The sequence below is a fragment of the Dipodomys ordii genome, unplaced genomic scaffold (genome assembly GCF_000151885.1).
Source record: "Dipodomys ordii isolate 6190 unplaced genomic scaffold, Dord_2.0 Scaffold106, whole genome shotgun sequence".
NCBI classification, from domain to species: Eukaryota; Metazoa; Chordata; class Mammalia; order Rodentia; family Heteromyidae; genus Dipodomys; species Dipodomys ordii.
In genome coordinates this window covers 686,646-703,537 of record NW_012267322.1, presented here as the reverse complement: position 1 = coordinate 703,537, position 16,892 = coordinate 686,646, and the positions used below count along the sequence as shown (strand labels likewise).

General features: G+C 38.1%; 1 protein-coding gene across 1 annotated transcript in view; it reads right to left on the bottom strand.

The window, feature by feature from the left end:
* Lonp2 (lon peptidase 2, peroxisomal) overlaps positions 1–16,892 on the bottom strand; it is a 106,791-nt gene that overhangs the window by 25,523 nt on the left and 64,376 nt on the right. The window contains exons 10-12 of the mRNA XM_013027881.1: positions 16,517–16,643; positions 12,623–12,760; positions 7,935–7,938 (exon numbers count right to left, since the gene is read on the bottom strand). Coding sequence (XP_012883335.1) covers positions 7,935–7,938; positions 12,623–12,760; positions 16,517–16,643 — 269 coding nt within the window. The remainder of the gene's footprint in view (positions 1–7,934; positions 7,939–12,622; positions 12,761–16,516; positions 16,644–16,892) is intronic.

The following is a 16,892-nucleotide window of genomic DNA, read 5'->3' as shown; positions in this document are numbered from 1 at the left end:
ACACACACACACACACACACACACACACACACACACACACACAGCTCGTTTGCAGAATGGTCATGCATGAACCTGAAAGGAATACAGCTTACATCTCAACTCTAGCATATGTAAGTACACATGTATTCAGACTCTGTTTAAGAATAGAAAGCAAGATATACATAGCTATAGTTTCATAAATCACTATATATATTGTATATATATATACATATATATATGTATATATATATACACATATATATTTAAATCAACCCTACTTTAGCCAGGCACTGGTAGTTAGTAATTCTAACTACTCAGAAGGCTGATGAGATTTGATGATCCCAGTTTGAAGCCAGCCCAGAGGAAAGTCTCCAATTAAGCACCAAAAAAGCTGGAAGTGGAGTTATAGCTCAAATGGTACAGCACTTCCTTTGAGCAAAAAAGCATAGGGACAGCACCTAGACCCTAAGTTAAAGCCTCATGAGCAGCATGCATGCACATGCACACACACACACACATTTGCATGCACATACACATAAATCCTATTTTAAAAAGTGAGGAATAAGTGAGGTAGCTCACACTTGTAATACCAGCTATTTGGATTTGGGATGCAGAGATTGGAAGGATCAAGGTTCCTGACAACCCTGTCCCCATCTCAATCAACCACTGGGGGTGGTGGAACAGGTCTATATTTTAGTTAGTAGAGAGGCCAATATGTAGAAGAATCAGTTTAAGGCTAGCCTAGACAAGAAGCACAAGAGTTTTCTGAAAAATAATCTAAAGCAAAAAAAGTCGGGGGAACCTCAAGTGGTACAGTGCCTACCTAGCAAGTACAAAGCCCTGAATTCAACCTCACATTGGAAAGGGAAAAAAAAGTGAGATTACAGTGGCTTTTTTAAATAAGATAATAGAATTATTTGATTCAAAGATAAACTGGCACGGCTACAGATGATCCAGAAACCTTCTCAGGAGAAGCCAAGAAGGGAAACAAAGTATTTTGAAGAAAGTTAAAAAAAATCAGAATAACTTGCATATCCTAACTGTATAACTTGTGATGTCAGTTTCAGGGTAATCTTTTCCAGAAAATATTCTTCTCAGCCTGAGGAAGTATGCTAAATGAAACTAGGATTCAAATTACTCACCAGAGCTGCTTGCATACTTTCCTTTAAAAAATTTTTTCTGCCTGAATACTTTCAATGTTTCATTTCTATTTTTTTTTGTTGTTGTTGTTGGTCCAGGGACTTGAACTCAAGTCCTGGGCACTGTCCCTGAGCTCTTTTGCTCAAAGCTAGCTCTCTACCACTTTGAGCCACAGCATTACTGCTAGGTTTTTTTGGGTTAAGTGGAGGAAAGTCTCATCCTGTCCAGGCTACCTTTAAACTGTGATCTCGTATCTCAGCTTCCTGAATAGCTAAGATTATAGGAGTGAGCCACCAGTGCCGAGCTTCAATGTTTCATTTCTTTTTAAGAAACTGGCTATCCAGGTACTACTTAGTGAAAAGCTTAGCATTTGAAGCCTTGAGTTCAATCCTCAACAGAAGCTCCTTCATAAAAGAAAAGAAAACAAAAAAAGAAACCTTCGGCTACAATAGAGGATATGTGGCTCAAATACTTAGAAGAATCTTGACACTAACAATACATTCTTTTTTTTTTTTCTTTTTTTTTGGGTCCGGTCGTGGGGACTTGAACTCTGGGTCTGGGCACTGTCCCTCAGCTCTTCAGCTCAAGGCTAGTACTCTACCGCTTGAGCCACAGCGCCACTTCTGGCTTTTTCCTTTTTGCTTATGTGGTGCTGAGGAATCAAACCCAGGGCCTCATGCATGCAAGGCAAGCACTCTACCACTGAGCCACCTTCCCAGCCCCTAACAATACATTCTTTATTTTCCTCCAGTCAATAGTTTGTTTTTCCCCCCACCTTTATTTTGGGGATAGTAATATAACTGTAATGATACAAATATTTCCTTACAAGCTGACCTATTTAACATCTCTACATAAAAGTATGTCAATACAGATATGATTAGTAAACCACTGTCAACTTTATTGGTACTTGTCAATGGATGAAAATAAAGAGCCAAAAATATATGTATTTTTTCCATCCGTATAAAGTTAAGAAATGTAAGTAAATAAACTCTTTGTTCCACTTACTAAAATCAATTTCAAAAAGCCACACCTATAAAACAGCCAATTCAATATCTCCACAGACTTTAAATACAGCATTTATCCCCTAATTTAAAATGATTCATTTTTATATCTACTTCCTCTAGTAGACTACTTATGTGTTAAAGTTACTCAGTTTCCAAACTCCAACTCAGAACTAAGCATGTACAATATACAATAAACATAACTGATTGAATCTGAATCAGTACATAAGTAAAGGACTCAATAGGTCTTCAGCATGCTTTTATAAAGGATCAGGTACCTGTTTCTTGGCAGGTTTTAGGTGGTACCTAAGGCTAACAAATTTCATTTCCTGTACTGGAGATGTAGAAAGTATTCTTGGAGGATTATCTGAATTGGCAGTTAAACTGTGGGGACCATGCATAATATTTTTAAAGCCCTGAGAATATCCAAAGTACTGGTAGAACTTAGAAAGGTTGATTATTATTTTAGTTTTTGGTCCAAGACTAGGGCTTTAACTCAATATCTGACACTTTTGTTCATTGGCTGGTGCTCTACCACCTAAACTATGCCTCCAGCCCCCGAGTTTTTAATTTTTTTTTTCTGATACTAGGGCTTGAACTCAGGGTCTTGTTGCTCAAACAACTTTGCTCTATCACTTTAGCCACACCCTTATTTCTGGCTTTTTGCTGGTTATTTGGAGATAAGATTCTTGAGTATTTGTCTACCTGGGCTGGCTCATATTTAGATCTGTCTCCTGAGTAGCTAGAATTACAGGTGTGAACCACCAATGCCTGCTAAAGTACAATGATGACAGTCACAGTCCATTGCATCTTCCAATCTGACTCATTCAATGAAAAATGAATTTATAACTGATATTTTATCTTCCTGTCTAAAATAGAATGAAAATAACATCTAGTTCCTATGAAGTATAAGTAAGGTTTTTCTTTCTAGTTTCCTTCCTATCTGTATATAGGCAAACAATTATCTCTTAAACCAGGTGGATATAGATGAGTAATTATTAAGTCAGTATAAATGTAAGGCTTAGGAAAGAATATTTAGTATATCTTCATGTGCTTGGTAGACTGCAAAAAGAACACATTTTCATCACTTCAGCATTAGAATACTACTTGAGTTTAGATGTTTGGATATAATATACTGCCTGATACCTCTTCCAAATGTAGACAATTTACCATAGGAAATCTCAGTCTTTAAACCTAATTTTTCAAATAATCTTAGTTTAATTGCCAAGTCCAATGGACTACAGAAGGCTACAAAGCTTTAGTATTAGCAAGACAGGCATTGGAAAAGAAAAGCCATTTCTAAAATTTATATCCCCCAGTATCCTCAGTTCCTTTACAATTTAAAATTTTTATTTGTTTGGAGCCACAAATACAATCAGAGGAAAGATAAGCATGAATAAGATGAAGAAACTCTTTAAATACCGAAACTATAAAACTAAAATCAAACATCTAAGCTCTTTTTGTGTAACGGATAAGAAATCATCTCAACAAATGAAGGGTACAATGGTAGGTGAATACAGTCATAATGCTCAATGTATGTATATGATCAAAATCGAACCTGGTAACTTGAGATGGGGTTTAGGATAGATGAGGGGAGAATGATGAAAGGGGTGACACTGATCAAGATACATTGGACTCATAAATTGACATGATAATACTACTAATAATAAAGAAATCATTTCAATTTTGATTTATATTCAACAGCATAAGGAAATTTCAGTGTTGGCTTACAACATTCATCTAATGACAAAGTGTCTTAGACCATGATGACTGTTGACCTGCTAGCAGCACCTTTTAAATTAGAAAACTCAATGAGAAATAAGCAGAAGCTTTCAAAGCTGTGCTGCTTAAATACAAGGGGGGGAAAAAAGGTCAATTTAATTCAGCGTCCGTAATAATGCTAAAATGATCCTTGCCATACTGTGACTAAGGACATTTTACCACTAGACCAGACCTCGTCATTTCTTCTGAAACTAAATCTCACTTCTTAGTACTGTGAACAATCCAAAACAAATAGCCAAAGCATTTGGTCTGTGGTTTTAGGGTTCAGAGACATACATATAAACTATTCTCTCTTTGTTTCTAATTTAAACCAGAAAGATATGAGGTATAGGTTAATATGTTTGAAGATTTTTACACGTAACTGGAACCAAGTAATGGGAAACCTCCCAATTATTCTCACTTTACTAAAAACAGCTAATGTCCCCAAACAAGAATGTCAACAAAATATGCACTGAGGCCTCTGGCCAACAGTAAGGAACCAAGGTCAAGTGACAACTATGGAAGCAAGCCTGGAAGCCAACTTTCCAAGTTCAGCCTTCAGAGCTGACAGCTTAACTAACCTCATGAGAGGTCTTGAGCCAGAACTAACGAGCTAAGTTGCAACTGATCCCTGACCCAAAGACACTGTGCGATGATTAATGTTGTTAAATGTTTTAATCTGCTTAGTTTTATAGTAACTGAGTACATATACATAGCAACAGATAACTAATATAAAATCTAAAAGACAGATACTGACACAATGAAAAGACTAATCCAAGAAGACAAAGGAATCTTGGGAAATGTTATATATACTGTTTTCTGATAATATAAGAAATGTACTTAAGGCAACAGGCAAGAGAATGGAAACCTTCAGGCTTGGAAAAGACTAGTCAAACTTAGAAAAAAAAAAGCTGAAAGGATTCTCTTACAGAGACAGCTTCCTGTTTTTGGTTAGAAAAGAGCCACACTTAAAATAACTGGCATAAAGCATAGTTCTGGCTTGAGAAGGAGATGGCAGGAAGCTGTAATAAAGAACACTGAAAGCAACTCTGCAGGCTGGACTCTTCCTGCAGAAAACGGGCCCTAAGAAGAAATGGTGGGAACAGTCGGTAGTATAGGAAATGACAAACTCACAGTGCAAATTAGGAGTCCCCGAGGCTCTCTTAAGGCATTTGAGGCCTTCAATTAACCTTTCCTACCCATCATATTCTTGCTGTAACCACAGCAGAATTAAAGAAAATGAAATGAAAGCTTAGCAACATAAAATCCATTTTTGTTGTTGTTGTTAGCCCTAAGTTTGAAGTCAGGCTCCACACTTGTTAGGCAGGCATGTTATTGCTTGAACCATACCTGCAACTCTTTCTGCCCTAGTTGTTTCTGAGATGGGTCTCACTTCATGCCTAGGCCAGCCTGACCATGATCATTCTATTCATGCTTTCCACCACAGCTAGGATGACAGGTGCATACTCCCATGCCCAGGTTTGTCTGCTAGGAAAGGGAAGATCTAACAAACTTTTTGCCTGGGGTTAGCCTGAAATGGCAATCCTCCCTATCTCCTATCCTGGCCTCTTGTGTAGCTAGGATGACAGGCATGCATCAACATGCCCAACTACTGGTTGAGATGACTATCTCACAGATTTACCCAGGCTAGCTTCAAATCACAGTCCTCCTGATCTCTGCCTCCTGAGTAGGTAAGAGTTTAATAGTGCACAAACACAGCCCTTTCTGATGCATGTTCAGTGTGAAGCTATTTGGAAAGAACCCATTTTCCATTACAAAAGGCAACTATACAAAGTGAAGCAGAGTAGAGTACCATAGTCGAGTACCAATTTTGAGTGGAAAAAGCTGAGAGAGCACAAAAACCTGAGTACAAGCCTTAGTACCAGCACCGTGCATTCATGCACCACCTTACCCCTCTTTTAAACATGAAAACAACACACATCCTAAACTATAAAAATTGTCTTAGAGTGAGAGAGATTTGTGGTCCAGCTAGCCTAGTGTTTTGTGGTCAGCAGAGATCCAAGGAAGCTATCCTGAGAGGACAGGCCTGTCTTCACTGACATCAAATCTTAGTGGTTATGACTCATACCATCAAACCACTACCCCAGCCCAATTCTTCAATTTTTAGCTCCTACTTTCCCACAGACTTGGAAGCAGCTAGCCAAGATAAAGGTGTATCTGCAAGTAAGTTGATATTAAAAAACACTGTGAAGGTATATGAATCAAATCAGGATCAAACTAGAGCTTTTACAAGTCAATTGACTGTTTTACATAATTCAGAATGATCATATTTACAATCAGAAAATGATTTAGCTAAAAGTAACTCTGAGCCAGGCACAGTGGCTCAGGCTTATAGCAAATTTTAGCTACTTGGAGGTCAGGCACTGATGGCTTATTCCTGTAATCCTAGCTACTCAGAAGGCGAGATTTGTGAATCATGGTTCAAAGCCAGTCAGATCAGACATAAAAAAGCCAGAAGTGGAGGTGTGGCTCAAGTAGCAGAGCTCCAGTTTTGAGTTGAAAAAGCCAAGCAAAAGTGTGAGGTCCTGAGTTCAAACCTTAGTACTTGGACCAAAAAGATAAAAATAAATAAACAAACTAAATTCTAGCTACACAGGTAAATATTGGGAGAATCAGGACTTGAAGTCAGGCAAAAAAATTCTCAAGACTGCATCAAAAAGCAATAACTGGGTGTGGCGGTGCTCTCCTGGCATCCCAGCCATGTGGGAGGTTAAGATTGGCCAGCTTTGGCCAAAATCAAGACCCAACTCAAAAATAACCATAGTAAAAAAAGGCTACAGATGTGGCTCAAGTGGCAGACTGCCTGCCTAGCAGACATGGGGGGGCAAAAAGTAACTGAGAAACAAGGTTGGTAAAACAGACCACATTTCATTGGCGAAATCTGGTAATGAAGGACCTAAGAGGAGAAAGCTGAAAATGAATGCAAATTCAAATTCTAACACAAGCTGTTACCTAATTCTTAACTTGAGCACACAGAGGAAAAGACTCCAGGAAACCCAGGAGAGAAAAGCAACTGAAAAGATAAAGACTATGGGAATCACATCCTAGAAGCAAAGACTATATCCTATAAATAAGGCAAGCACTACAGAGTGTTTGTATTATTAGTGCCTTACCAGAAGAAAATGTAAGGATGATGATTATTACAGCATTTATATTCTCTCATCTACAAGAAAAAAAATTATAACAAATGCAGAAAAAATTAGAAAAAATGACTAATAACCAAGAAAAGGGGTTGGAGTTATGGCTAAGTAGCAGAAGTGTTTACCTAGCACTCAGTATCCCAAATAAAAGAAACCAATCACTAAATGAATAACAAAAACTCAGCAGATAAACTCAGGGGTGAGTAAGATAATGGAGTAATCAAACAGCTTTAAAACCAAAAGTAGTAGGTCCAAGGAAACAGAGGAAAAGATGGATTAAAGGATGGAAAGATAAAATTTCGATGAAGAATCACTAGAATCTATATAAAGAATCAAATGGATATTCAAAAAGAAAATAGAGTCACTGGAAATAAGAATTCTATAAGTTTAATAGCAGACAATGAAATAATAAATTGGCACATAGGGAAACAAAAATATACAAACTGAAAGAGAAAAATTAATGAAAAAATAGAATAGAGGATAAGACAGGTAAAATATTTCTTTTTTGAGAAGCAAAAGAATGAACAAAACAGAGAGAATAGCTGAAGAGATAAGAGTGAAAAGCCAACAAATTAAGAAAGGTGAGCAGGCCCCAAGCTGAGTAAACGCCCACAAAGCCCACTTCCTTTCCTGAACCTTTGTCAGCGAGTCTAGCAGAGCCCTAGGCCTGCAGTGTTCATGAGGGAATGTTGGCAAGATAGTCAAATCAGACAGACTCTTTGTAAGGATAACTGGACATATATGACACCTATGTAACTGAACTCATGGACACCTGTCTGACTCTACAGTATGTAAATTTAAATACATGGAATATATGACTTGGCTAAAGGAGAATATACTTTTATTCATGTACTTTCATTCCTCAACTTAATACCCAAGAAATTCAGAGTACTCTACTACCATGAAGAAAAAAAAAATCATGCAGTATTGCTTCTGTTAAATATCCCTATACTTTGACAGAAATAATAAATGGGGCACTTATTAACTATGAACCTCGCCTGCCTTTAACATTCCCTGTTACCATTTGGTTTAACTACCAGCTGAGATCCCACAAATGAGTTCAGAGCTTTTGGGCCCGTTCCAGAAAGTACATTTGATAAACTGGCAGTTTCTCCCTGCTTTGAAGATCATGTCCTGAAATTACTTTCCTTTCTGGCAGTAACTCTCTAAGTTTAGCATTATTTTCTAACACTAAAAATAATTCTTACAGTGTATTACTTGAAAGTTCTAAACTGTTTTCTTCTATTTTAAGTCATTCATTTCTTAATGTGTAACTTTCAATTACTGTCCAGTTGAACTTTTTGGCATGAAAAACTAACACAGACTCTTTTTTTTTGGGGGGGGGGGTCTAGTCGAGGGCCTGAACTCTGTGCCTGGGCGCTGTCCCTCAGCTCTTCAGCTCAATGCTAGCGCTCTACCACTTGAGCCACAGCGCCACTTCCGGCTTATTTTTTTTCTTATGTGGTGCTGGGGAATCGAACCCAGGACCTCAGGCATGCAAGGCAAGTGCTCTACCACTGAGCCACCTTCCCAGCCCCCTAACATAGACTCTTATAGACCATTTTTTATTTTGGCTTAGTTGAAATAAAAAAATGAGGACAATGGTTTATAACTCAAGGTTATCTTATAAGATTAGAGCGAACATGGAATCATATCTGAATCTCTAATAAGGAATACAACCAAAATTGTCCTCAAAGACAAATGTTTACCTTAAATAGTTATTCATCTGGATGACTTGGTTAGTACTGCTTGCCTACATTATCATGTAGATGTTCTCTGATTTAAAAACTAATAATCACAGAAACATCATAAGCAAATGTTATCATAGAAATTGTATGATACTTGTAGGCAGGAGTAGGAGAGGGGGACTGGGAGAAAGTAAAAGAGAAATGTGCTCATTACCTGATTTATGAAATGGTAGCCCTTCTGTATAAAACCTTTTTGTGCCAGTTACTGGGACTTGAACTCAGAGATTCACATTCTCCTACTTGAGCTCTACTTCCAGCCTCCCTGCCACCTTTTGTAGTTGGCCAGTCCTGGAGCTTGAAATCTGGGCCTGGGCCCTGTCCCTGAGCTTCTTGTGCTCAAGGCTAGTGCTCTACCATTTGAGTCACAGCGCCACTTCCAGCTTTTCTGTTTATGTGAAACTGAGGAATTGAACCCAGGTCTTTGTGCATGCAAAGCAAGCATTCTACCACTAAGCCACATTCCCAGCCCACTGTAAGAAATCTTAATAATAATAAGATTATTTTAAAAATTGTATGCTCTATCCCCTGCAGTCACTGTACTTGATTTTGGTACCCTGTATCTTGTATATACATTGTCTAATCTGGGGAGGAGAAGGGAAATAACAAAATGCTGAAATAAGGACACAGGATGACCCATTGCAAGAAAGATACCCATAGGACAGTATACTGGAAATTAACTTTACAACTTGTGGGGGGGGAAGATGGGGAGGGGAGGAGTGCAGGAGGTGGGGGAGGAAAGGGATAGTGGGACAACAACAAGGGAAGGGGTAACAATGATCAACAACTCATTGCCTTATGTAACTGTAACCCCTCTGTACATCTTTACAATAAAATAAAATTAAATTAAAAAACAAAAAAAATTGTACGCTCATGTAGAGTTCACAAGTTCTTGAAGATCTAAGTTATTAATGAGTGGTGATATTACAAATTATGTTATATTACAAATGTTAATGGATATTATATATAACATAGATATATACATATATACACACATTATACTATATAATACTTTTTTTTGGTCGGTCATGGGACTTGAACTCAGGGCCTGGCTCTGTCCCTGAGCATTTTTGCTCAAAGCTAGCATTCTACCACTTTTAGCCATAGTTCTACTTCCAGTTTTCTGGTGTGTAACTGGAGATAAGAGTCTCATGGACTTTCCTGCCCAGCTTTGAACCTCAATTCTCAGATCTTAGTCCACTAAGTAGCTAGGATTATAGGTGTAAGCGCCAGCAGAGCCCGGCACAATATATTTTAACTATAGAACATTACTCATATCAAATCCCTATGAATGCATTATAAAGTCTTAAAAAAACAAGTAAATCTTAAACATAATTTTCAAAATGTGTTAATCATATATACTTGATTTGACTCTTTCCCTTTCTAATGATCACGGATAAGAAAAAGACAAAAGCCTGAGGTTATGTGCTATGATGGCTATACTGGAGGCCATAACACTAAGAAATTGCTGGAAGAATGTAAATGGAAAATTAGTATCATACAGATAGAGATCTCACCTTTTCTTGGGTAGTACTGGGGTGTGAACTCAAGGCACTGGGCTTGCTAGGCAGGTGCTCTACCACTTGAGCCAGCCTCCATTCTTATCAGGTACTCTCTCACTTAAGAAAGTTATTAAAATTCAAATTTCTGGGGGCATGTCTCAAGTAGTAGAGTGCCAGCTATGAGCAAACAAGATGAGAACTTGAGGCCCTGAGTTTAAGCTCCAGTACTGGTATATCAATAAAAAAGAAATGATACATTATAGCTAGGTAAAATTCCAAAACTGAGGAACTGAGTTCAAGGCTAGCCAGGACTATTGGTAGTCATACTCCGGTGGTTCATGCCTGTAATCCTAGTTACTCATGAGGCTGAGATCTGAGGATCATGGTTTGAAGCCAGCTGGGGCAGGAAAGTCCTTAAGACTCTTATCTCCAATAAAACCACTCAGAAAACTGGAAGTGGCACTATGGCTCAAGAGCTGGAGCACTAGCCTTGGGCTGAAGAGCTGAGGGACAGTGCCCAGGCCCAGAGTTCAAGCCCCATGACCAACAACAAAATGCTAAATCAGAAAGTGGATGGATAAAAATACAATGAAAACATAGCAAGCTAAAGAAAACAGAAAGCTCAGAGTCTGCTGGGTAGAGATGAACCATAACAGTGAGCAGATTTGAGCAGTGAAGTTCTACAAAGGTTCAGAAATCCCAGATATCCTTTAACGTACAGGTGAAGAGAGGAAAGTTTAGTTTATGTGGCTCTAACAAGGTATCATAGCCTGGTTAGTTTCTAAAGAACAGAAATTTATTTGGTTCCTGATTTTGAAAATCTAAGACCAAAGTCCAAATCTGAGCTGAGGAAGGTTTTCTTGTTGCAAAATATGGATGTTAACTATGTCAGCTTACTGAGCCCATTACAAACTATGGTTCTTTAATAACACTTATTCAGCTGCTTTCTGGAATGAGCCTCAGAAATGGTATATCTAATAAATCTCTTTATTATGAAAGAAATCTTTTCTTTCCTTCCTACAAAAGTCATTTTTCTTTCTTTCTTTCCTTCCTTCCCCCACTTCCTTCTCCCTTTCCTCCTCCTCCACTTTTTTTTTTCTTTTGGTCATGGGACTTGAACTCAGGGCCTGGGCACTGTCTCTGAGTGCTTTTGTTCAAAGCTAGTGCTTTACTATTTTAAGCCACAGATCCACTTCTGGTTTTCTGCTGGTTAATTGGAGATAAGAGTCTCATAGATTTTCCTGCCTAGGATGGCTTTGAACCATAATCCCCAGATCTCAGCCTCCTGAGTAGTTACGATTACAGGCAAGGAGCTACCAGGATCCTGCTTAAAGTCACTTTTCTTAAAAGGAAGTTTTAGCAAACAGCATGGTATGATGAACTGAACCCTCTTATGGTTTAGAGGTAAGAAAGTTCAATAATTTAATGGAATAGCAAAGGAAACATACACATTTGGTTAATTCTAGTAACAGAACACTCCTGATGAAATCACCTCCTGAATTGCCTAAGAAAAAATAATTTACATTATATTTAATTGTATTCCTACAAAAGATGTGAGAAAAAGAAATGATTCCTTGAAAAGCTCTACAGAGCAAAAGATCTGTCCTGGCAGTCTTGGATACCTAGAGTTTTCAAAAATGCTGTTCACAATATTTTGCTTAATTATTATTATTATTTTTTAGACAAAGATTCTTATGTAGCCCAGGTTGGCCTCAAACTCACTCCTCTTGCCTCAGCCTCCCAAATGCTGGGATTACAAGTATGTTACCATGCTTGGCTTATAATATTTTTTATGTTATGAATTATTTAAGAAGTTAGTAACTGCCTGAGTCAGTAAGAAATATGAGAATGTTAGGCCTATATATTAAGTGTACCATCATTACAAATCTAGATAGTTACTACATTCTTAAAGCATTCATAATAAATATAACTTAAGGTACCAAGGCTCAGTTTATAATCCTAGTTAATCTGGAGGGTCGATTTGGAGAATCTATGTTCAAAGCCCACCTGGGAAGAAAAATCTAGAAGATGCCACTTCTAAATTAACCAACAAAAAGCCAGACTAGAGTGTAGCTCAAGTGGTAGAGCTTTAGTTAAGCAAGGAGGCAGAGCAAACACGAGGCTCTGAGTTCAAACCCTGGTACTAAAAAAAGCAAAAACCAAACAAAACCAAACGGTGTATTGTAGAGAATCTTCTTGATGAACTATACCAAACCTTAACTTAGTACATATCCATGGGATGCATTTACCACCAGACTCCTACATGTCACTGCTCTAAGAACTCAATTATGTCATTTACTCTTAGCTGCTGGACTTAGTGCATCAGAGGCTACAAACCTTCTCCCTCAGTCACATCAGAACGATCCAGCTTGGCTTCCTTGGGCTGTCCTTCTGCGACCTTCACAGCAACCGCTCGGCATATGGCCCCAAATTTTCTATCCAGAGAACGAACCCCTGCTTCTCTGGTATACCTGTCATCAAAAAAAAATATTTTATTTTTTGGCAAACCATCATTTATGAAAGTAATATTCTCTCAGTACTGGAGGTTGAGATCTACAGGATTGCAGTTCCAGGTTAGCCAGGGTAAAAAGTTGGCAAGACCCTATCTCAACAAATAAGTAAGATAGGAACACATGCTGGTAATCCCAGCACAATAAGACCACTGTTTAAGGCCAGCCTCAGGTAAACATATGAGATTATATATGAAAAATAAAGAAGGGCTGGAGATGTGGCTCAAATGGTAGAGCATATGTCTAGTTCAGAACCCTGAACTCAAACCCCAGTTCAAACCAGGTACTGGTGGCTCACACCTGTAATCCCAGTTACTCAGGAGGCTGAGATCTGAGGATATGGTTCAAAGCCAGCCCAGGCAAGAAAGTCCATGTACCTCTTATTTCCAGATAACCACCAAAAACTAGAAGTAGACCTGTGGTTTAAAGTGGTAGAGCACAGAACTTGGTCAAAAGAGTTCAGGGACAGTACTCAGGCCTCAAGTTCAAGCCCTATAACTGACTCCCAAAAAAGTAATGTTGTTGCCTTTTTATTAAAAGAAACAACATATATTTACAAGTTCATTACTCTTTCTTAACTAACATATCTTATTAAAATAATATTATTTCTTAAATGTATTTTCAGCCTCAACTGAATTTTTTTCTTCGTGCATTTTTAAATTGTTATTAAAAAGGTGATATACAGAAGAGTTACGGTTACATAAGTCAGGTAATACGTGCATTTCTTTTTGAACAATGTGACCCCTTCCCTTGCTTTCTTCCAGTTTTCCTTCCCATCCCCACCTACAAGTTCAACATAGTGTCTAGTGAGTTCCACTGCTGCACTTGTTCATCCTTTGTCCCAGCACTTTCAAAAAAAATTTTTATTGTGAAAATACCGTACAGAGGAGTTACAATTACATGGGCAAGATAACAAGTTTGTCCCACCATTTCTGTGCTCCTTTTACCCTCCCCAAAGACAGATAAACGAACAAACAAGACCAAAAGAAAACAAAAACAGCAAAAAAGAAAAAGAACCAACCAGTTCCCATAACCTAGAGTTCATTTTGATTTATATTATTTTATATGATCAAAAGCACATGTCCCTCTCCCTCCCCCTTTTTTTGGTCTGTCATGGGGCTTGAACTCTGGGCCTGGGAGCTATTCTCCAGTTCTTTAGCTCAAGGCAAGTGCTCTACCACTTGAGCCACAGTGCCACTTCCAAAACATAAAGAGAAGAAAAGCTAAGAAAAGAAAAGAAAAGCACGCCGGGCGGGCGCTGGTGGCTCACGCCTGTAATCCTAGCTACTCAGGAGGCTGAGATCTGAGGATCGTGGTTCAAAGCCAGCCCGGGCAGGAAAGACCGCAGGAAAGACCGTGAGACTCCGATCTCCAATAAACCACCAGAAAACCGGAAGTGGCGCTGTGGCTCAAGTGGTAGAGTGCTTGCCTTGAGCTGAAGAGCTGAGGGACAGTGCCCAGGCCCAGAGTTCAAGCCCCACGACCGACAAAAAAAAAAAAAGAAAGAAAAAGAAAAGAAAAGCACATGTCCCAATTTATTTTATTTTTACTATCCAATGTGTTTACTTGTAGACTTATCAGAAGAGTTTAGCTAGCACAAATGAAGAAACCATGTAACCTATGTTTCTCCAAGTCTTTCCATTTCTTTATGAATGGTACAATATCATTTTTTCTTTTATATAGTTTATCTTGAACTATTACTCTATACCTGAAAATGAATCCTTGACTCTTGAGCAAACCAACAGCCATTGCAGGAACCATTTTCATTGCCACCAATTTTGCCATCCAGCCTTGGATGAATTGGAAAGGCAGTACCAAGCAGGGAACTCAGTTTTGCCAAGCTGGTGGTTCATACTTATAGTTCTAACTAAGCTGGAAGCTTGAGATCTGAAGATTAAGCTTTGAAACCAAGTCGGTAGAAGAGTCCAAAAGACTCATCACCAATTAACCAGCCAAAACATCAAAAACAAAAAACAAAAAAATAAACTGGCTCAAGTGACAGAGAATCAGCCATGAGCAAAAAAATGGTGAATGTAAGGCCTTGAGTTCAACCCTTGGTACCACTAAAAAAAAAAAAAAAAAATTAATTTAAAAAAGAGCAAGAACGCAGTTTTAGCTAAAAAACTATATTTGATTAGGCAATCAGCAGATTAGGTAAAAGCAGATTTTAAATGTTGTGAGAAAAACAGATAAAACCTGTTGATTAAATACCATAAAGTGAAACTAATTTAAATCAAAGAGAGCTAAAAATAAAGTTCAGCTGGGGCCAGTGTCGCATGTCTATAATCCTATCTCCTCAAACTGCTGAGATCTGAGAATCACAGTTCGAAGAAGCCAATTTGGACAGGAAAGCCCGTAGCAATTGAAAGCTTGTCCCAAGAGATAATAAGCAGTAAACAACTAAGGACTGCCAGGCTTCCAGTAAGCTGGTTACACTGGGAGGTGGGTGAGACTAGAACATTAAGGATCTATGCCTGTAATACATCCTAAGAGATGAAAACCTCAATGGTAACATTCTATGTCCTTACCAACCATCTAAACCTTGCTTAGACTAGCATATACTTTTTTAAAAAATAAAAACCATATGAAACCATTAAATCAAAACTACTCCAAAGAGTTCCTAATGTCCACAGATAACCAGCATATAAAAATGAGAGGGTGTACACAAATGGTACATCAAATATGAAGCTCCAAGTTCTGACATAAAACCCTAGAACTGACATAAAAAAATAAAATATACAAAAATGAAATAGTACACTAGGCAAGTAGAAAATACAACTAATGGTTACAGTTCAGACTCATTCTAATTCAAAATCAGATAAACTATGTACTTTTCTCTATCCATTTTATGACAGAAACTATCAAAAAATAGATTAAGTGCCTTGCTCCAAATACCCAAAGGTATCGGTTGTTATCTGAATAATGTTTTTGTTGGAATATTTAGGAAAATAACATAATTTCTTTCTCTTGGAATTCTGTATACACTATCACAAGACAAGTAAAGAAAGAAACTCCAAGGTTAGATTTAGTCCTACTGTTGTATATATAAATTTAAACAGACCCATAAGAAGGCTGGCACAGATCAAAAGTCTAAGTGGAGAGAAACTGCACATCTCTTGACATAACAGTCGCTAAGGAGAGGAGCTGAGGAAGACTTGGTAACCTGACCCAACCTGTAGGGTGATGCAATGAATCTGTAAGAGTGAGCCATGAACTCTAAGAGACAGTGGTGACATAAGTTCTCAACAGGATATATTTTCCTTTCCAATACACAACCTATAAATTAGCAAGCAGTGCTTGCCAAGGGCTTACAGATTTGTTATCAAATTGAGACAACACGTTTACTATTGTTCCAATGTTAATTCTGGAGCTCAAAACTGAGGATTTTTAAAAATTTCTTAAAGGAAAAAAATCTGAATAACCTAAAAGAGATGTCTGAAAGTAGCAGCTCATTTCAGGTGAGATAAAAAACTTTCAAGATCCTAGGCATACAGAGTATCAGTTAATTTATTAAATTAACCCCATGTATTGCTCTTGTGGCAAGGTAGGAATTCTGATTCAGTAAGGTCTTCTCAATGAAGTCCTAAATGGTTTCTCAAGTCAGGTGAATCGGTAGCCAGGCCATGCCTGCTGAGCAGTTTTTGGAGAGAGAAATGGATGCTACAGACAGGCAGTAAAAACTCTCCTCTTCAGAGACAGGGATGATGGCTGACTGACCTGGTGATGATGGCAAGAGTGGTAGCCTGAGGGATTTGGATCTGCTGCGGAGTCAGCCCGTGCTGCTCCAGCTGCTTCGGGATCAAGTGTCTATGGGCAATCTCAATCTTCTCCTCCTGTGTATACCCTGGAAAAGAAAGGAGGACCTCACATGGCTCTCACAATACCATGCTTTTTAATGAGTCAGTGTAGAGACAATGAATCTTACATTTAGAATGAATTTAAGTACTTCTAACAGCATAACTGGAATAAGAAAAATTAACCTCAATGATATCTGTAAATTTCCTAATTTTTCACAAACAAACCAATGCTTTTTTTATCCCCACATTTTAGGAAAAAAAAAAAACTAGAAATAACATACTTAAGAGGCTTCATG